Source organism: Periplaneta americana, chromosome 16, assembly GCF_040183065.1.
Source record: "Periplaneta americana isolate PAMFEO1 chromosome 16, P.americana_PAMFEO1_priV1, whole genome shotgun sequence".
NCBI classification, from domain to species: Eukaryota; Metazoa; Arthropoda; class Insecta; order Blattodea; family Blattidae; genus Periplaneta; species Periplaneta americana.
The window spans coordinates 120,244,393-120,267,873 of NC_091132.1; the positions used below are offsets into that span (position 1 = coordinate 120,244,393).

The following is a 23,481-nucleotide window of genomic DNA, read 5'->3' on the forward strand; positions in this document are numbered from 1 at the left end:
TACCGGACAGCTGTATAAAGCAGCATTGCCGTGAGTGAGAAATATCGCGGTCCTGACATCTAGCGGAGCGGGATGGAATTACGTCCACATCTATAATAAATCTGTAGTCGAAATTTTTCTGGTAATTTTCGATTTTACAAAAATAATTTGTCCTAACATATATAATTAACCACCCTGAAACCGAAAATCGCTTTTTTGAAATTTTTGTTTGTTTGTCTGTCTGTCTGTTTGTCTGTCTGGATGTTTGTTACCTTTTCACGCGATAATGGCTGAACGGATTTCGATGAAAATTGGAATATAAATTAAGTTCGTTGTAACTTAGATTTTAGGCTACATGGCATTCAAAATACATTATTTAAAAAATCGAAATATCTCGCTTATTATTGATTTTTGTGAAAAATATTACGTAACAAAAGTTTCTTAAAAATCATTTCCGATAAGTATTATTCTTTGAAAAATTTTGATAGGACTGATATTTAATGAGATAAATGAGTTTTAAAATTAAAATAACTGCCATCTAAGGATTGTAATGAAATAAGAAACAAATGACTTCGTCTATAAGGGGCCTTGGACAACAATCGAAAGCCATGAAAGATAGCCTACAGAGAATGTTTCTGTGTTTGTATGAAGTAATATCGGAAGCTAAATTAACCGATTTGTATAATTAATTATTATTTCACCATTGGAAAGTGTAGTTTCTCTAGATGGACATACTGCTATAATGATATTACAGTAACTTCTGAGTGAATTGAGGACAGGTAAGATAGCTTCTTATGCACAGAAAACTTGATAGGCTATTCTGTATATTCGTTTCCTGTATTTATTAAAATAATGTTTATGTACACATTCATTCTAATCTCTGAGAATTAACGAACAACGAGAGTGTATTGATTTAGTACGCAGTAATAGTATGTTAGCTTAGTATTCCATTATTTTATAATCAAAATTTTAACTATGCTCAATTGAATCGTGTTAAGATACATAAAATACATAATGCATTAAATGCAGTGCAAAAAAATGGGGTAATGAGCCAAGCAGATTATGTTGCGCTGTTGTAAAAGTTGTTCCTCCTGAGATTCAAGAGCCGCCATAACAAATTAAAACTTACTTATCGGAGTACATCCGTTATCAACACACTTTTTATATAATATAAAATAATATAATATAATATAATATAATATAATATAATATAATATAATATAATATAATATAATATAATATAATATAATGTAATTTAAGTTATTTAAGTTATTTGAAGGGTTCAGAACCATAGTGGGCCAAGCGCCATGTACTGAATACATATAAACAAGGGTTAAAATTAAGTTATTACCATAATTCAATGGAAACATATAGCAAGTAAAATAAAGTATAGGCCTACACATTAAGTCTAAATGATGTCAATGTTAATTAAACTATGGTTGCATGTAATAAAAATTAAGAAACATGTTAAAGGAATGTCATTGCACCAAATGAGTGCTCTCGGAACAAAATGATCGCATTTTAATTATTTAAATACAATTTAAATTAAGTACATATTAAACGCTTTATCCTTCTATCAAATGTCCTATTTTAATTATGTAATTACTTTATATATATTTCTAAAGGGTGCAGCGGAGCGCACGGGTACGGCTAGTATACTAATATTAACATAGCGGGATTCTTACTATTGTTTAAAACGTGAGTTACTAATGTGGAGTAATATATTAAACACTTAAGAAATGTAGATTAATATTTAATGTAAATATATCAAAGCTGCATATTATGAGAAATATTGCATACTTCATATTATTTTCCGTAATTAATTGTTACATATTTTTTCTTTGGTATAGTGAGACAAAATCAATTCTGATATTAGGAATGAATTTACAATAATGCTTTATATAGGCCTACGCATTGCTGACAACTGCAAAGATAAAATTGATAGTAAAATTGATAGTAATCCGATGCTTGTAATCTGATGGATGTGGATAACAATGAAACTTAATTTGATAAAACCTTAAAATCTGTTGTGCTACATGTAATTCTATTACCTAGTAGGCTAAAAGGATCCCGTCATATGCCTCTTCCAGTTCCAACTATATGCCGGGAACCTAAGGATCATTCAACAGACTGTTACTTTCTAGGAACCACAGATCAGAAGATTACAGAGAACTTGTCAGCGAGCTGATTCAGAACTGTAATGTGATGGGGTGTAATATATCTCTCAAAATAACTTCTTGGCTTCTCATCTATGTTTCTTTCCTCAAAACCTTCGGGTAGTGAACGACGAACACGGGGAGCGTTTTCATCAGGATTTTTCTGACATGGAAAGGCGCTACCAGGGAAAATGAAGCCCAAATAATCTGATATACTACTGCTGGTCATTCAAAGGAGGTTTTCCAAGCGAAGTAGAGCCTAAAAACTATTTCACACACATTTTAGGTAAAATGTTACAAGGTGTCAATAATAGAAACATTTTAATTGCATTTCATATACAGTAATTACTCAAAAACCCTGCGTGGTAGAAAAAACATATTTGAAATCAGTACGAAAAATGCTGTAAGAATCACTCTTTCTTTATCTTTTAACAAAAAAATGTTTAATTTTGTTGACCAGTGGTAGGCTATTTATATAGTAGTATGTTGTATGCAAGTTTCTGCGGCGGCTTGATTCGACCTTTGGCCTGTGAAGCAGATGGTTCGGATGCGAGTCCCGTTCAGGCTTGCGAGTTTTGATGCTTATGGCGGAAAGGTCGAAGTTGGGGTTTTTCTCCACGCTAGACATCAACATCAATCCATCCTATTTCCATCATTCCATAGCATTTCCCGATCGCAGGCATGCAGAGAGTTGGTCTACGGAACACTAGTGGCCGTGTGCACCATTCTCGATCATTTAGCCCGTTTATCACAATCATGGAAACATGGTTAATTCTTGACAACGATTAAGTTACAGATGCGGTGCACCGACATTTTCCCTCGATCAACTCAGTACCGTCAGCTGACGGTGCGCTCACTTGAGAAGAATCATCTGAGCGCTAGGTTACCGCGTATAAAACAGCGACCAGAGTTCCGTAAGTGCTTTCAGAGTGGAAACATCTTATAGTGCTTATTGAGAGTGAACAGTGTTATTTGAAGACGTTTCTATAAATTTAGTTGTGTTAATTTGTAATTCGTTCCTTTCTTTTTTTATTTTTCTTCTCTCAATATATAATATTACATACACTCACTGAAGTTTTTTGAATATTAACGAAATACAACGGGGTACACCCCATCTGTTAGGGATGGGGACCTAAACTCATTACATAACTATACATTAGAGAAAGAAACAACACAAAAAATGGAGACCGAGGAACTAAATTCCACTTCTATATCTAACACACAATCGCAAAAGTTACCGGTAATATATTACGCACAGAATTCAAGAGGACCATATGCAGTATATGTCCAATCTCAAGACAATAATACAGGCAATTTACACCCACTGAAAATAGGACGATTATTATTTAAAAGAGAACACAAAGATATTCAAGAAATTAAAAGATTAGGCAGAAATAGACTGCAGATCAACTTTACAACAGCACAGGCAGCTAATAAATTCCTAGAAGACAAAGTACTAGAAACAGAGAAATTGGTGGCCTTTATTCCTAAACATAGAGTTACTTCCATCGGTGTAATACGAGGAGTCGACACTTCAATTTCTATCGAAGAGATACAAAAGGACATAAATAGTTCGGAAAAGGTATACAAAATAGAACGCTTTTATAAAAAGATGTACGTAGGGGAAGAGGTGAAATTTATTCCAACTCAAACAATGAAAGATTACTTTTGAAGCACAAAATCTACCTTGGTATATTACGTTATACTTTGTTAGATACGAGGTAGAGAAATATAGATTTCCTGTTCTACAATGCAAAAATTGCCAGAGATATGGACATCACGAAAAACAGTGCAGAGGACAATCCAGATGTGTGAAGTGTGGAGAAAATCATACCTTGACTAATTGTTCAAGTTCAAAATTGCGATGTTGTAATTGTTCCTTGGATCACTTAGCGACTAGTGAAAAGTGTGTGATGATGAAATCCCAACTCAATATTAAAAAGAAGATGACAGAACTTAATATATCCTTTCATGAAGCAAGAGAGATTGATTCAAAGCAAGAAAGGACGTATTCAGCAGTAACGGAAAAAGATTTCCCACAATTGCCATCAGTTCTTCCTAGCCAGACACAATCCACCCAACATTTTCCTACCCCTCTAACACAGAGTACTCCGCGTAAGCGAACACGGGTAGATTTACCCACAGTTCCAGGCCAAAGAAACTCCAAAGAAAATCCTTTTCAACATTTCTACAAATCCCAACCGGGCAGGGTCGGTATTCCCACTAGATCTCAGAGACAGACCTTACTATTAGATAGTACATCCAAAATACATACGGTTAACAATAGTCAACACGCCCTTCAAGAAGACACAACAGCTCCAGTTCCCCCAAATACAACAAATACTCCATCAAAGACTTTTATTGATTCAATATTAAATCGTCTAATAAAAGACGTACAGAGAATGGATCCTTCGAACACAGAATTGAGTGAGAAACTAGTCCAAAACTATAAACAAAAGATCCTCTTTAATTTAGGACAATGAAGAGTATTTCTCTTCAGAAACTATCTATAGAAAATTTAGACAGATATAACCTTTCAACCTTACATAGATTTATATATATACTTATTATTGGGTTATTTATACATATTTTCTTTTAGCCTTTCTAAACTCTCCGATGGCAGATGTAAATTTAAAAATTCTGCAGTGGAACTGTCGCAGTCTTAAACATAAAATAACAGAGCTAAAAAATTTGTTATCTTTACAAGAGATTGATATTGCAGCCCTATGCGAGACATGGATAAATCAATTCTTTCTACCAAAATTTCGAAATTTTAATTTAAATACAAAGAATAGGACGGACGGTAGAGGAGGAGTAGCAATCCTCGTTAGAAAGGGTATACCATATTCCTTATTACATCTCACAAATATACCACCAGAGGTAGAAGTTATTGGGATTAGAGTGAAAAATGTAAACATAATTAATATTTACCAACCTCCTAATGTTATCTCATCTACTACTAGTTGGCAAGCAGTTTTTTCACAAATACCACAAAACGAACAACTAATCATAGTTGGTGATTTTAATTCCCACCATCCCTGTTGGCACAGTAGCCACACAGATCAAAGAGGGCAACAACTTTATGAGGCACTTGAACTTTTAAATCTTGTTGTTTTAAATCAAAATGATAGTACGCGTTTAATTGCACTTTATGGAGAACAGTCTATAGTCAATTTAACTATTACGCAACCTCCTTTGGCTTTGTATACAAACTGGAACATTATAAAAGATTCAATGGGCAGTGACCATTTTCCTATTGTCACTGAAGTGGGAGTGTCTTGTTTTAGTAGGAATGTACAGGATACGATTCGGAAGAGAAAAGGAATTACTCATATTGATTGGATACATTTTTCTATTTCCCTTCAAGATATGTTAAATAAAAAGGAGAACATACCGGTTTCGGAAGGCATATGTGAGATCAATGCGACAATTAAAAATTATTTAGATAGTAAACACCCTAAAACACAAATTCCAAACAGTAGATTCCGCCCTCCTCTTTGGTGGGATGAGGATATAAAAGACAACATAAAGCTCAGGAAGGAGTTAACATCTCAATATATTAAAAATATGACGCCAGAAAATTACATGTTACTTAATAAACAATCGGCAATAACGAAAAAACTTATACGTAAGAAAAAAAGGAATTCGTGGAAACAATACAGACGTGGACAAATTATTAGCAAAATTGAAGATTTTTATTATATATTTTTACAAAATATGATTCTTGAATTTAGGCTACAGTTGACATTTTTGTGTATTTCCAAATAATTAGCCAAATTTAAGATTTGTATTGTGTATTTTTTTCAAAATTTAACTCTTCAACTTGGACTACATTTCATATTTTTGCATATTTACAAATTATTAGCAAAACTGAAGGTTTTTATTCTATATTTTTGCAAAATTAGATACTTCAATTTGGACTACAGTTGACATTTTGGATATTTCCAAATTATTAACAAAACTGAAGATTTTTGTTTTATATTTTTACAAAATTTGTCTCTTCAATGCGGTTGACATTTTTGCTAATCTACAAATTATTAGCAAAATTGAAGACTTTTATTATATATTTTTACAAAGCTTGACTCTTCAATTTAAACTACAGTTGACATTTTTGCATATTTCTGTCTACTGTAATGATGGAAATATGCAAAATTGTCAAATGTAGTCTAAATTGAAAAGCCAATTTTGTAAACAGAATTGCCATAAAAATAATCAATTTTGTTAATAATTTGTCCACGTCTGTATTACAATACATTAAGGAAAGATACACGGTCAAAGGAAGTATGGCAAATAATAAAGAGGTTGAAAAATAACAGGACCTTCACGGACTCAACTCCACTCAACTGGAAGAAATCAAGCAGCACATATGTCCCCTTACAGTGAGCGTTTCTCCATATACCTTTCAGAGTGATCTTAGTTTCAGTGACCACATATTATTACACCCTATTGAAAAAGGAGAAATAGAGATCGTGCTTGAAACAGGTAGGAGTACAAGTCCAGGAAAGGATGAGATAACTTATGACATGATTAAACACTTTCCTGACGAAGCATTTCGCCTCTTAATTCAACATTTCAATTATATTCTTCGCACACAAGAGATACCAGATGCATGGAAGTATATATTAATAAAACCAATATTAAACGCTAATAAAACGCCTGAGGTGCCAGAACATTATCGTCCCATTTCTCTTTTACCATGTACTCGGAAATTATTTGAACATATTTTAAAAAATAGACTTTTAAATTGGCTTCACAGAAATCATCAAATGCCTAGGTTACAGTTTGGTTTTCAAAAAAATTCTTCTACATATGATTGCCTTGCAATTCTTTTAACTGATATTACACTAGCCAGAAATAGAGGGGAGATTACGGACTTAATTTGCCTAGATTTAAAAGCGGCTTATGATAATATATGTACTTGATATTTATTTCAGCAAATAGAAAAGATAGGAATACCGTCTCCGATAATCTGCATAATAGGGAAACTTCTTTCGAATAGACTTGTAACAATTAAATCCCATTTAGAGGATACAGAACCGAGGGAGGTGAATACTGGAATACCTCAGGGATCTGTCTTGAGTCCATTACTTTTTATTTTAGCTTTACAACCTCTTGAAAAAATTCTCACAACACACGTACGAACTGTCATGTACGCCGATGATATCTTAATTTATAAATCAGATAAGTCTTCACAGAGGTTAGCCTTCGCAATTGGAACAGCAATAAGAGATATGGAAAAATGGTCTTACACTTCTGGACTTTCCATAAATCCTACAAAAAGCTCCCACATCAGATTTAATTGGACGAGAAACATCACCGAAGAAAGATATCAAGTAGATAACGAGGTCATTCCTTACAAAACGTCGGTTAAAATCTTGGGCTTAATAGTAGATTCGAAGCTTTCATTCACTACGCATATTCAACATATAAAATCCCAAATCCTTCCTAGATTAAATATAATTAAATGCTTAACCAATACATGGTGGGGAGCAGATCCCGGGTTATTGCTATTAATATACAAGACATATATTAGACCAATTATGGAATATGCATGCTTCGCTTTCGCTAGTACTAGTAAACGTAATTTATCCGAATTGGATACACTTCAAAATACAGCTCTTAGAATAGCTATAAGCTTAATGAAAACAACGCCGATTAAATCGGTCTTGCATACGGCTGCAATATCCCCAATTTTACACCGTTTTCAATTATTCCCAACAGATAAGTTCATAATTAAGAGAACTGCAATAATTTCTCATATTCTACTTCCAAAACTAAAATTACTGGGCCGATTGGCTCGAAATAGTCGCAAACTTTTCCTTAATACTCCATTGGTTAAGAGTTATCAGCAGGTTGAAATATTTGTTCCTAATATTTAAAAAAACAAAACACATTCCAGTTATATTATTCCGTATTTGGCATCATTCTATAAGATTCCTATTCATTTAAATTTTCTAAATATAGAACATCCACTAACACAGAATAACTCAGCATTATATAACTCTCTATTCCAGGAGAAATTGTCTGCATTCATGGATTACGATCACATTTATACAGACGGATCCAAACAACATTCAGGAGCTGGTGCTGCGTTCTGGATTCCCAGCCAAAATTATTATGAGATATATAAGCTCCCGAGTGAGACTTCTATTTTCTTAGCAGAAGTAATGGCTATTAGACAGGCTATTTTATATTACATTAGTGGAAATAATCGCAGACCGAACAACAAACTAATTATCTTTACAGACTCATTGTCCTTAACATTGGATCTATATACATTTAAATCGAACAAAGATAATTGGTACCTTAATAATATTAGATTCCTTTTATGGAGAGCCCGCCAGCAATTTTTTGACATTACACTCGCATGGATTCCCGGACACTCAAACATAAGAGATAATTAGTATGTAGATCACCTGGCTAAAAGAGCAGTACTCTCAGGAAAACTGCTAAATATACTTCTTCCGTGCAATACCTACACACCCAAACTGAAGCTAAATCTCCAAACGGAAAATCAAACCTGATGGTTAAAACAAAACTTACAACCACCTACAGATTTATATACTCTCGAAAACAGATGGCTACACATTCCATAGTTTAGTAAATACAAGCTAAAAAGAAACGAAATAGTTTTAATTAATAGATTGAGGGTAAATCATACACTAAACCCGGAAAAAATATTTCTTTTTAAATTAACTTCAAATCCTTATTGTCATTGTGGAAATAAGAGGCCAAATAATCAACATCTTTTCTTTGAGTGTGAATTATATAATAGACACAGGGAAAAAAATGTATGAGGAATTACAGCAAAAGAAGATACCTTTACCGACTTGTCTTAAAACATTACTAGCGTCGGCAAATATGGACATTATAAGTATATTAATCAAGTTTATTAGACGTAGCAAAATTAAAGTATGAGGAATATTGATTTTTTATGAAACCAAAGAAGATATTGTAATTTCATAGATGATATAATGATATAATGATAAGTCAGAGGCTATAGTAGAAAAAAATTGAGCTGGCTACATGGACATTTTTTGGTAACCGAGGCCATACAAGCGAAATAAGAAGAAGAAAACAGCGAACGAACGCACTCTGTCAATTATCGCTTTGTTTTTGTTTGTCGGACTGTTTCAAACATCCTTGCAGTTTTCAAATAACAAGTTCCAATGATCATTGAAGAAAAAAAGAAAAGAGCACCGAACTTCTCACAGTTCGAAGTAGGAATTCTTTTAGAACTCGTCAGCAATTCTGCATCCATATTAGAGAATAAAAGTACTGACGGAAGTTCTCTAAGAGAAAAGCAGGCTACCTGGTTGGATTTAACCTCACAATTCAACATGAGTTATACGTGTTTACATAATTCCACATATTTGTAACGTAATTTATACAGTGGTTATTTCATATTATTGGTAATAATTGGGAAAATTTCAGTATACGGATACCTCACTGACAATATCTTGAAATAGGCTACTAAAAAGAGCAGATGTGTATGTGTTTGTCGAATGCTCATCATCTTGCTTACGAAAAGACACATTTCAGTGCCAATAATTTATTTGGGAAAATTTAATATACAGATACCTCGCTAAAAATTATTAAAAAAAAAAAAAAAAAAAAAAAAAAGCAATTCGTCTGTGTATGTCGAATACGCATCATCATGCATACGAAAAGGAAGTTTTTAGTGCCAATTTATTTTGTGTGCACAAGGTTGGAATTTTGGAGTAAGAGGGAAAGGAAGGTATTCATGTAATTTCTCTTAATTCAAGCGTAAGATAGCCTAATATTGTCAAAAACGTCATATAGGCCCTAATAGTTTCAAACGGCAAATCTATAGCTAATAAGTGATAATCTCGCATTCTACAAAATGGTCATTTAGATTTACTATATTATTACCGGCATAGAATAACTATTTTATTATTATGTTAACAAAATTGGACAGTTAGGCCTAAATAATATTTTATCCTCAAGTAAAGTCCCGATCTTCCAAAGTAGAAACATATATAAAACATTAGTCTATTTTGAGGGAAAAAAAAAAAACATTTTTATTATTCATCTACAAACTTACTCTTTCTACAATAACACCAATTCTGTTATTTCCGCAGTGATTTGCGTGTTCAGGATACATCATTTCATCTTCAATTCCATCAAGTACGTCAAATCGTGCCGCCATTTTGGTTTTCTCGACTTGACCATGTTCAATTCAAGATAATCGGTCCCACACCCGTGATCAAATTTGATCATCATCAACTCGCTTGTTTAACTTTGGTCGAGATTGATACTCCGCAAATTGGCGTTGAAGATGGTCAAGTGTCGACTTAGCCATGGTCAAATTTTAATCGAGAATGGTGCACACGGGCATAGGGTTGTCTGCTCGAAACTTGGATACTCAGCGAACTTTAATATGGTCAGCTGGTGTGGAATAAGAGTAATAGTTCTCTCAGATGGACTTAGCGCTGGGGTTCTCTTCCTCCTTCATTACACGAGATAACGAGATGTGGCATGCAAGCCACGGGTGATACACTGTTGAGCCACCGGCGTAGCTCGGTCGGTTAAGGCGCTTGCCTGCCGATCAGGAGTTGCGCTCGGGCGCGGGTTCGATTCCTGCTTGGGCTGATTACCTGGTGGATTTTTCCGAGGTTTTCCCCAACCGTAAGGCAAATGTCAGATAATCTATGGCGAATCCTCGGCCTCATCTCGCCAAATATCATCTCGATATCACCAATCCCATCGACGCTAAATAACCTTGTACTTGATACATCGTCGTTAAATAACCAAGTAAAAAAATTAGTGATACACTGAGGACAATATACAATAATCCCACTCCTCTTTACGTATCTCTCTGTTTTCGGGCATTGTAGCCATTTCAAAATATTTGAATTGGTGAATTTACTTACTCCATTGGCTTACAATCTACGAAATTCGGGTTCGAATCTGGATAAGACAGCGGAAAATGTAGAAGGAAGGTATGTTCTGGGCAGTATTATTGGTACAGGTTTTATCTCAGTACTTGGACAAAAGACACTGGGATCAATTGCCTCATTTTATTAGAACAAGTCTTACCTTAGTTTATAAATTGGACAAAACATATTAGAATGAGATTTTAATTCCGGTGTACGACTAAATGGCGTTAAAATTGTTTTATCTTATTTCTTATATTGGACAAGGAGAGCGTTGTGTTAGGTTTTTAGGTTTTATCTTGGTAATTGTGATAGATATCGGATGATGGGAAAGATATTGTCTCAGTTATATTGGACAAATATGCATTAGGACATGTTTTATATTAGTAATTGTGGTCAACAAAAAATCGTTTGAATAAATTTTGTCTTAGTATTCCTATTATTAGAATACATTTCATCTTAGTACTTATATTATGAAAAAAATGTTTTCAAAATGTGATGTACAAAAAAGTGTTCGAATATTTAATATCTTTTTTTTTCTGGACTATAACATGGTGGAATAAATATTATCTTTAGATTTGTATTGGACATAAAGGTATTAAGTTTTGCCTTAGTACTTGACACAGACAACGTGTTAGGATAGACTTATAAATTGTATTGATTATGATGACAATTACACTTTTACTACCTACGCCACACTACTTTTGACTAATAAAACGGTATGAAAGGACGTCTTTCAACCAATCATGGCTCCTTATCGCACAAATTTATCGCGTCCCTAGCATTTGTTTAATTTTATCGCTTCCCTAGCATTTGTTTATTTTTATCACTACCCTAGCATTTGTTTATTTTTATCACTACCCTAGCATTTGTTTCTTTGTTTGCCAACATTTAAACTACACTGGTCTGGATGTCAAAAAAACATAAAATTACAAACCACTCCAGTCGATGCACAGCAGTTTCAAATATGACTCGCATTAGCATTCATTCTATCTATCTATCTATCTATCTATCTATCTATCTATCTATCTATCTATCTATCTATCTATCTATCTATCTATCTATCTATCTATCTATCTATCTATCTATCTATCTATCTATCTATCTATCTATCTATCTATCTATCTATCTATCTATCTATCTATCTATCTATCTATCTATCTATCTATCTATCTATCTATCTATCTATCTATCTATCTATCTATCTATCTATCTATCTATCTATCTATCTATCTATCTATCTATCTATCTATCTATCTATCTATCTATCTATCTATCTATCTATCTATCTATCTATCTATCTATCTATCTATCTATCTATCTATCTATCTATCTATCTATCTATCTATCTATCTATCTATCTATCTATCTATCTATCTATCTATCTATCTATCTATCTATCTATCTATCTATCTATCTATCTATCTATCTATCTATCTATCTATCTATCTATCTATCTATCTATCTATCTATCTATCTATCTATCTATCTATCTATCTATCTATCTATCTATCTATCTATCTATCTATCTATCTATCTATCTATCTATCTATCTATCTATCTATCTATCTATCTATCTATCTATCTATCTATCTATCGGACTCAAGTGTGGTTGGTGAGTACCTAGTAGGCCTAACATTTTCCTTTTCAAGCTAAGTAAAGTATTTTTGTCATATTTAAAATAAATATTTTTTTTTATTTTTAGAAAATATTTTCGTACTTTTTAGCACATAAAAATTAAATATATTTAAATTTTTAGCACATAAAAATCCGCTCCTACTGATATACATACTCCACTTCCTAAATTCAATGTAGGTTTCTCACGTCATTTCAATATCTGTTATCACCTTATAAACACGTAACTAACGCTATGCAGCACGAGATCCGACAAATCCGTCACATTCTTACGATGTACTTAATCTTTCTCTGCAGCTGAAAGCCATAATAATAATTGTATTCTACTCATGTTGCAGGAGAGTTCGACATGAGAGTAAAGTCATGTGCAGCATCTGACGGTGGAGGTCACGTGATACAACTGTCGGACGACCAGGGCTGCGTCTTGAGACCGAAGATGATCAGCCGGTTTCTGAAAGCGCGGGCAGCTGATGAGAGAGCCACTGTCATCACATATGCCTTCTTCCACGCATTCAAATTCCCAGACGCTCTGAGCGTACACATCAAGTGTAAAGTGGAAATCTGTCGTCACGGGTGTCTGGACCACTGTCAGCTGGGTTCACACCACGACGCCCACTACGGCCCGCTTGAACGCAAGGACCAGCCGCAGCCGTCGCCGACGTCGGCACCACCGCGACCCGCGCCCGAGTCTCCCGTGGGCCCCGACTTGCTTATATATGACGAGGGCGAGGATGAGGACCACGCGGCGGGACAATTCCCGGTGGTCATCACGACGGCTGCCAGGCCGCCCAATGCGCAAGCCCAGACTCAGGAGCACATCCACGCCCGCCCTACACACGACCACGAACGAAAGCCTGTCGAAGATTCCGATGAGCGCGAGATGTTGCGTCGACCCTTCCAGGCAAGAACTACTACGGAACTGACTGAGGAACTCCAGAAATTCTTCACGATATTCTGTTTCATCTTGTTCTTAAAGAAGTAGATCTGTTTCACAATTCCACAACTAATCTTTTGAATTATCTATCTATCTATCTATCTATCTATCTATCTATCTATCTATCTATCTATCTATCTATCTATCTATCTATCTATCTATCTATCTATCTATCTATCTATCTATCTATCTATCTATCTATCTATCTATCTATCTATCTACCTACCTACCTATCTATCTACCTATCCATCTATCTACCTATCCATCTATCTATCTATCTATCCGCCCATCTATCTATCTATCTATCTATCTATCTATCTATCTATCTATCTATCTATCTATCTATCTATCTATCTATCTATCTATCTATCTATCTATCTATCTAATCTATCTATCTATCTAATCTATCTATCTATCTATCCGCCCATCTATCTATCTGTTATCTATCTATCTATCTATCTATCTATCTATCTATCTATCTATCTATCTATCTATCTATCTATCTATCTATCTATCTATCTAATCTTCCATCCTCTCAGATAGCACGTACAAATACAAAAAATACAAACAGTGACAAAAATAATAGAAATTAAAGTCCAATAGAGGATCAACAGGATCAAAGAACATTATAGAGCACTTATTAAGCAAATACAAGAAAAAAAGTTAGTTGAAATAATAGTGATAGTAATGATAATAGAGATATTATTATTATTATTATTATTATTATTATTATTATTATTATTATAAATACATTACATAATTATTAAGGTTGAAACTGACAATATGACTTATTAGCATAGTTACAATATTATGTGTTATGGGTTAAGCCAATGCTGTACAACCTGACAGGTGTTTAACAAGCAATTCCATGAACTAGAATGTGATTCTTTAATTTAGATTTTAATTTTGGTATTGTCCGACAGTCTCTGACATGGTCAGGGAGGAAATTTCAAATGCGTGGATATGCTGAAAAATGATGAGTAGAAGGATGTTCTGTGCAAAGGAATAGACAGAAGGTAACTTACATGTTCCGGGTTTCGAAGTAGTGAAAGGTGGGCTGAACAAGACGAGATGCTAGGTAAGAGTGTGTGGAGCCATGGATTATTTTAAATAGTAATAACAGGGAGTTGAAGTTGAAGTGTTTTCTTTCTTTAAGTGGATTCTAAGACAACAGTTCTAGTGACGGTGTTACATGATCGAATTTGCTAATGTCACAAATGAAACGAACGTAGATATTGTGAACACGCTGTAGTCTGTGGGCAAGATCAGTATTATCTAGGTTCGTGAATAGAGAATCACAATAATATTATCCTTTTTTCTTAAACTTAGGTTTTTTATGTTTTTAATTACTTTTTTTTCTGCCTTTTCTAGATTTATGCGTCCTCTTTTACGTTTCAATTGTCTTTTCTGCTTGCATACCCTAAGTATTAGAAAATAATGCTTACACATACGCTCTCTAGTGATGAATTAAATAAATATGAAGTTTCGAAACATTGTAGGTATTAAGCATCAACAAATGGTTTAAAATAAGCCTCAAGTAGTTGATTTTTTGTTTCAGAATCGAAATAGCAAACCCATATTTCATCCATCATAATATCTCTCCAAAAACTTTTTTTCATATTACTGAAAACACTGAACAATTTCAAGGCAACACTTCACACATTCCCCTTCTGATCAGCATTCAAGTAGTTGGTTTTTTGCTTCAGGAACGAAGTAGCAAACCTATATTTCATCCACAGTAATATATATCACTCCATAACCTTTGTTTCATATTACTGAAAACACTGAACAGTCTGAAGACAACATTTCACACTTTCCTCTTTCGATCTGCATTCAATGAGTTAGGCAACCATCTAACATAAAACATCAAAGCTTAGACTTAAGATTTCTGTCAAAAGTAAGAAAAGATAACATAAAATGCTGAAAATATTGTTGGACATCATAAAATGCTGAAAATATTGTTGAAGATCAATTCCATTATGTTCTGTGGTGGATTAAAACTTATTGTGATTTTATATTTAATGTACTTTTAAAGTGTACTTGATCCTGAGGTTCAATCAGCCCTTAACAAAAGTCAGTGCCAGGGCTATTTTGTTGGAGTAAAGTTGGCAAGCATGTAGAATTAATATCCCTACTGCTATTAATGCAGATAATCTGCAGAATGCGAATCTTAGCCTCCCACCATCCTACGGAGTTTTGTGGTCTGTAATAGAGAAAACTGACCTTTAAACTACATAGACTATTGAAAGAAGATATGATAATTACTTGTAATGATCTCTATAACATCAGTTCTTAACATCCTATATAGTTAGGAAGAATTGTGAATTCTTACTTATTTGATGTCCATTTACACTATAAATTTTTGTTCACAAACAGTGAAGAGAGTAGATGTGGTACAATGGCATCAAATTATTCGGCTCAACCCTGTATATAGCTGCTTTCTTCACCACAAATGTTAGCGTACTGATTAGGGATCAAATTTCGATCCTGTCTCATGGAGAGTCGTTGCAATTAACAGACTGAAAGAGAGGTTTTGAAATAAAAACGTAAAAATTGATTTTTAAATATTTGCTATCATCTTACAATGTTGCTTGTTATGTTACAGGAGCAACCTCGGCCTGGACATCGAGATGGGCAGGAACGTTTCCCTCATGGTCCTCGTAACCTGGGAGATGATGATCTGCCCATTTTGGGTCGCTCTACCTCCACATCTTCCACAGCTCACCGTAAACGCCGTTCTATTGTCGTATCAGACCGAAAAGTTCGTAGTGCTGACGTAGGTGTGAGTGGTCTCTATGAAGTTATATCTGAGGTAGATCTGGCCTTTACACCCGATACCAGGGCAGAAGCAGTAACGGTATTCCAGGGACGTATTCGGGAAGAAGTTGTGTATGGAATCTGTCTTCCTGTCCCTGGATTTAGCGTCTTATTCGTTCTGGTAGCAGTTTCGGCAGTTGTTTCTGCACTTGTAGCAGGATCACTGCTGTATAGGTATCAGCTGCAACGTGAAGCTCAGCAAATTGCTCAACAGAGAGCTCAACAGCAGCAACAGCAACAACAGCAGCAGCCGCAACAACAACAGCAACAGCAACATACTAGTACAATGGTGGTCAATTCACTAGCAAGTTGGATGGCCCTTCGACTTCTGAAACCTCGTACACCACTATCACCTTCCACAGAACAACAAACGTGTCGTCAGGTTTCTCAAGCAATGGCTAATCACGAAGGTTGACCTTCGTATTATAGTGTTTACACTAAAACTTATATCATTTACTACCAGAACATAACGTAAAATTCTATATTTATTGCTGCGTCCATAAAAGTCACATGGCTAGATTATACTGACTATTATTGGAGTATAATTCTTATATAATATCATAAGTGTAACTTACATCTTATGATCGAATAATTAACAACAGAACCCTTTAATACATGCGGGAATCTGATACAAATAAACGAATCTGTTATATAAAATTCCGTGTATTTCGTAAAAGAATTTTAACACCATCTACTGAACGAAAACAGTGACATAGAAAAAGTCCGTTTACAGAGTTCTTGCCACTAGAATCGGCATAATAGCGCTGGTGTTTTAAGAGTCAATAACTTTGTAATGTGTATTACAAAATGGAATACACCCAAAACAAAATGAAAGCTCGATTTAGAATCGTTTCAAGAACATTCATAAAAAATATTTCTTTATTTATTTTAAAGACATAATATAGGAACTTATCTTAAGTTCGGATAATGAATGGGTACTGATGAAAACAGTGTCGAAGTGATACCGATAATACTAGTGTTTACGGTATCCTAATTTGAACGTAAAAGACATTCAGTGTAAATGGTTTCAAGAATGCACGTCATCAAGACATGGGGATGTTGGGAAGTGGCCAAAGATTCTATATGTGTTCTTGATAGGAAGATAGTTTCATACCAACTAAACAATGTTATTTATATGTGGATAGTGAAGTGAATGGAATATTGTTAAGAAACTAGGAATATCCTGGTCTTAGTTGACTAAACCAGTTGTAAATCTTTCAACGAAAACCTTACATATCACGTATAATGAATGTGTTCGAGTATATACATATATCTAGTAATAAAAATATATTTTGGTATTAGCAAGAGAAATACTCCTGTCTTTATATGAGAATTCAAGTATTTGGTTTTAAACAAAATCATTCCACTATACCGGTAACTTGTTTTTTTATATATTCTTTAGGCTGCTGTTTGTTTTCTGTCAGTAATTCAGTAATCCAATCCTCATGAGAAGCAGAAAGCTTTTGAAATTTATAAAGCACTAAGGAATTTGTACGTTTTACACCTTCGCATTCTCAAAATTATATTCTTATTTATTCACTGTAATATTATTGAATCTTTAACAGTTATTACCCAATTAGAAATGAAAAAAAATTGTTTTATAATCTTGAAAAATATATTGGTGCTAGTACATATGGTGAATTTACATAAGACTTGTGTGGGAGATTGTGGTGGGAGGGTGTAGGTGTGTGGCATTATATTATTAATCGATATGTATAAATGTGTAACATATATTAGTAGTGTGGTAGCACTAAAGAAATGCTTTACCTATAAAAGGACAAAATGATATTTTTAACAATGAAAATTATGCTCAATTCCCATTAACAAATCATTTATATTACATGGTTGTGAAGCCAATGTCTTTTATGATCTAAAGGTTATATTTTCTGGGGACTAAATTTGTTTTTCAGATGCATTTTGATAAGCAAAACCATTAACAGTATTTCATAAGACATTCTATGTGATTATCTTGTGCAATGTAAAGAAGTGTGCAATATCACAAGACTCAAGTGATGCGTGTGTATTAAGTGTTTGAATTCCCAAGGCTTGACTTCAGTTTGGAGAAATGGAACAACGTTGTGGTCCATAACCACCATCGTGAAGCCAGTACTTGTGTCACTCACACATTTCCATTATTTATATAGTTATTTATTTTAACAATTTTATAACTAAGCTGTGGGCTTGTATTGAAATTCCAGTCAGCCCGATTTTTTTTTTTTAACATCCAACAAAAACTTCATTGTCTACATTATTATAGAAGGCTACGAAACAGCAAAGATTTCATATAATGTGGAACTTGATTCCATTTACGTCATAAAGATTCCATTACAATCACTTCAACACTGCTGTACAAAGCTGAAATAATAGAGTTTATTGTTTATGTTAAGTTATTGCGCACAATTTAATATTTGCATAATGTCATAAGTAGGCTAATTTATCTTTTTTAAAATTAAACCTCAGTCAATTGACCTACGCTCTCAGGCCATATTACAAGAAGACTAAAATATGTATAAGCCCTATGTATTTTATGTGACTCTGGTGGCGTTAGTTTGAACTACTCAGTCTCTTTATTAGACACCATTATTTCTCGGCCTTCTATAATAATGTTGGCAAAGATGAAATAATACGTTGTTTATTAAAGGTGCTCAAATATGTTGGTTCCGTAGAACTATGATCAGAATTTGTACGTCCTGAAATAATTTCCTTTCAACTATAAATTGGGATATTTTTCACCAATGTTAAATTCAGAGCCGCAGTTCTAAATGAAAAATATTAAATATTATTTTGGATCTTTCATAAACAAAGCTTAAGTAGCAAATACATAGTCAGAAATAATATACTCAGTATTTATTTAAACTATTTTAAAGCCTGGATCCTAGAAATAGCCATTCCATGCTAGCAATAATAGCAGAACTTCAGCATTTTCATATCAGACATGTGGACATACCTGAGCAAAACAATTCTACCTCACAGGATGTAATTGAATTTTTTAATGTTATGTATGACAATATTAAAAGGAAATAGAGGTGAGAAATAGGTTGTCAAAACTACTTAAGTGGATAGGATGGTATAATTTGATTTTTTTCCCTAAATGATGCACATTTTTCATTTTTTGTATGTAGGAATAGGATTGCTGTCACAACTTAAATTCGAAATTCGTTAAAAATATTTTAGGGTCCAAATTTTGAAAAACGATTAACAGGATACAGCAATTCACTAAAACTGGTATATCTCAGTCATTTCCATGACAGTTTACTCCTAACAGCACGTTCTTTAAAATGCCTGTAGCACAATTTTTATATTGGCTTTCATAATTCTAACCCCTTCAGACCTGAATTTATATTAAAAACAATTGAAAAAAAACTGATCACATAATCATTCTGGGGATCCAAAATTCCCAAATCAAGTCTTCACAGAAAATCAAAATTTGGGGACAATTTTGGGGCCCCAAAATTTTAAATTTTATTTTTAATTCGGGTACAGAAATGTTTCAAAAACAATATTTTCCATTTCTATCACATTGAATTTTTCAAAATATTTAAAAGTATCGAGGACATTCCAAAAAGAAAAAAATAAACAATGTACACTATAATGTACATCAGGCCTGAAGGGGTTAAGATAAAAAATTACATTTTAAGAATGAATTTTATAAATACTTTTACAGAAATACGAAGGTATATCTTTCAAGTGTAACAAAATAACAAATTTATAATACAGAGAGAAGTTGTTTAAAAGTCTAAAGAATGTGGGTTTCAAATATCATGCATGTAGCATTAACAGTTTCGAAGATATTTAACTTTATGTACGAGAGCAAAGCAAAAAATCAAAGTTATGGGAAATTGCAATCAAAGTTTAGTATCAATTAAAACTTTGGGCACCAGGGCTTTACAATTGGTTTCACAGCAGGTAACAAGGACATAAATGCCCATAAAATGTTATGCAATACATTTCTCATATATCAAAGATTATTTGAAAGCAAAATATTTATTCTCCGCCATATTTAACCATCTTTACCTTTGAGAACTGTGTGTGCCGGAGCTTTAAAAATTAGCTTTGCAGCAGCTAAAAATGGCATAATACCAATTAAATTATATGTACAGTAATATATTTTTCACATATTTTAAAGCAAAGACCTCTTTTTTTCACCGGTTTTCCACCATATAAAAGCCATTCTCTCCACTTAAATACAATTTTCTTTTCGTAAAATGTAAAACAGAACACTACATTCCTTAAAACAATTATTGAAGACTGGACAAAAAAAAGATTGAAGACTGGACATAAAATAGCTGTAAGTACCAATATCTTTGAAAATTAGTTTTTACAAAAAATTAGTCTTATGTCCCTGGCACAATCCACTGAGAAAAATGATAAGTCCCATTATAATTTTATTTAAAACCTGGCTTCTCCCATAGATATGTAAAATATATGATATTACATTACTAATTGTAGGCCTACAATAAAGCTCTGTTTTGTACGGTCTGTATCTTTGGTACTTACAGCCTTTTTTATGTCCAGTCTTCAATTAATGCTCATCAAGTGTGAAGTTATATAATCGCAAATGGTTAATTTTTAAATATTGAATTTCATAATTTTGAAGTTCACGTTATATTCAATGGCACAACATAAAACATTTCTTTACTATGTTTATTAAACGTACTAGATTAAAGCCGTTGGTATATTATATTGATATAATTTTAGAAAATATACATGAAATTGTATAATACTAGACAAAACTGTACAAATTTAAATGCAAATTCAATTTCTGCAGGCACTATGTTTTTCATTAAAACAGTTTTAGCATTCATGATTGTAACTTAAAATCCCCCCCCCCCAACATTCCGCACACAATGAAAGAATTACCATCAACGTAGAGTGGATAAAATTTAGTGTAATTTAAAGTTAAAATATTCACTTCTAGACTATTATGAAAATTGTATTGCAATTGTATTTTAATATAATTGCACAGTCTAAATACCAAAAACGAATTTGTTTTAGTATTTCTCACTAGATACTCCTATATTAGAAAAGTTATCAATCTTACCAAGATTCATTTTTAAATCTTAAATGTCAGCATGCAACAAAGAACCAAATGTTATTATGAATTAGCTTCTGTCTTATTTGTTTCGTAAATTTGTATATCATTTTAAAATGTATTACATTGGCGATTAAAATATTCTACATTTTAAATTTGAAATGGCAAAGAACAGTTTCTTTCATAATTTGAATCGTAAAAATTCAGTAAAGTTTAAATTTCAACTGTGATTTTTCTCGAAAAATCTCATACGTTCCAGCACAAAGACAACTGTGTTTATAATTTTGACTGCTCAGGGTATGAATATGTTTGATGTAATACAAAATATTTATATTTTCAAATTTTTTTACTTGTTAGAAGTGAATGATTTCTTTCTTCCACTGTATGTTACTTTATTAGACTCTGATTGAGGTCCCCCATTCTTCAGTAAGACTTGTAATTAATATGCTTTCTAACATAATATAATTGTGAAAACTTATGTCTATACAATTTAAATATTGCAGCCAGCTTATAATATTTTCTTCACATCACATGTTTGTAGTTTGCATACTGCTCATGTAAACTAATATCTCACTTGAAATTCTATGAAAAGTTGATGTAGTAAATTGAAAATGCAAATAATTTGTACTATTTACTGTAGTTTGAGGAAAGATTATCGCTCTGCATTTGAGTAAAAATCAAAATTCTAGAAAGCTATTTAATTCTAGTCTTCCTGAATAAGGGTCCCATACCGTGATTCACAATTTAATGTTTATTGGTTTATTGGAGGTCTGAAGTACTTTATGTTTCCCTAATGAGTTTCATCTTAATGAGAGTCACTTTTAAGCTCTTGTTTCTACCTACAAGATAATCCACAAACACTTTTGATCACTTGTAAATAAATCTAAAGCTAATGCTAGTGATAGAACAGCAGCGGAAGTTTTATAAGATAAATGTGTTGTTACAGTTGTCATACTTTCACTATTTTTATACGAAATAAGTTACAGATGAAGTTTTATGATAAACTGATAAGTTATTTCGACATTTTCATTTAAGTAGGCCTCCTAGCTCCTAACCAGTGGCGAGCGGTGACCCAAAATATAGGTGAAGCAATTTCCTGGGTGATTATTATTATTATTATTATTATTATTATTATTACTATTATTATTATTATTATTATTATTATTATTATTATTATTATTATTAATCATCATCATCCCAATCTTCAAGAAAGGCAACACCAAAGATTGCACAAACTACAGACGAATCAGTCTCGTAAATAGTGGATACAAAATTTTCTCAAGAATAATAGCTCTTAAGTTGGAAGCTCACTACAAAACTCTCATTGGTGAAGAACAAAACGGTTTTCGAAAAGGCACATCTTGCGCAGATGGATATTTTACTTTGAAGATTTTGATCGAAAACCATAGGGAATTTAATAAAGAAACTCACTTGGCTTTTATTGATTACGAAAAAGCTTTCGACCGTGTTGACAGAAATAAGCTGTTTCAAATTTTGGCAGATGATTCAGTTCCAAACGCAATTATAAGAACAATTTACGAATTACATAACCACAATATTATCAAAATTACTATTGGATCAGAACATACCGAATGGAGATCGATAAATTGTGGAGTTCGTCAAGGATGCCCCCTCTCACCACTTTTATGCAATATATACATCAACTCCATCATCAGACATTAGCGACTAACAATTCATGGAAACATCCCACTCTTCCGAAATTGTACTCTAGATAATTATTATATGCAGACAATCAAGTTCTTTTTGCTACAAATGAAGACGAGCTGCAATACTCAATACATCACCTGAATATAATAGCACAAAATTTCAATATGAAAATTTCCCCAAACAAAACAAAAATTATGGCATTCCAAGATAAACAGCCAGTTAGGAGTAAAATTTGCATTGGAACCCATAGGTTAGAACAGGTAAACTCATTTAAATATGTAGGTTATAATTTGACATATTTACCTGTTACTGATATATCTGAAAATATTCAATATTTTAATGGAGCCTTAAGAACCATCGACC

The 23,481-nt window shown here is 33.1% G+C and overlaps 1 protein-coding gene across 1 annotated transcript in view; it reads left to right on the plus strand.

The window, feature by feature from the left end:
* Positions 1–20,889, plus strand: part of m (miniature) — a 540,138-nt gene extending 519,249 nt beyond the window's left edge. The window contains exons 5-6 of the mRNA XM_069812940.1: positions 13,006–13,568; positions 16,207–20,889. Of these exons, the coding sequence (XP_069669041.1) occupies positions 13,006–13,568; positions 16,207–16,833 (1,190 nt within the window). The 3' untranslated portion in view covers positions 16,834–20,889. The remainder of the gene's footprint in view (positions 1–13,005; positions 13,569–16,206) is intronic.
* The last annotated feature ends 2,592 nt before the right edge of the window (positions 20,890–23,481 follow it).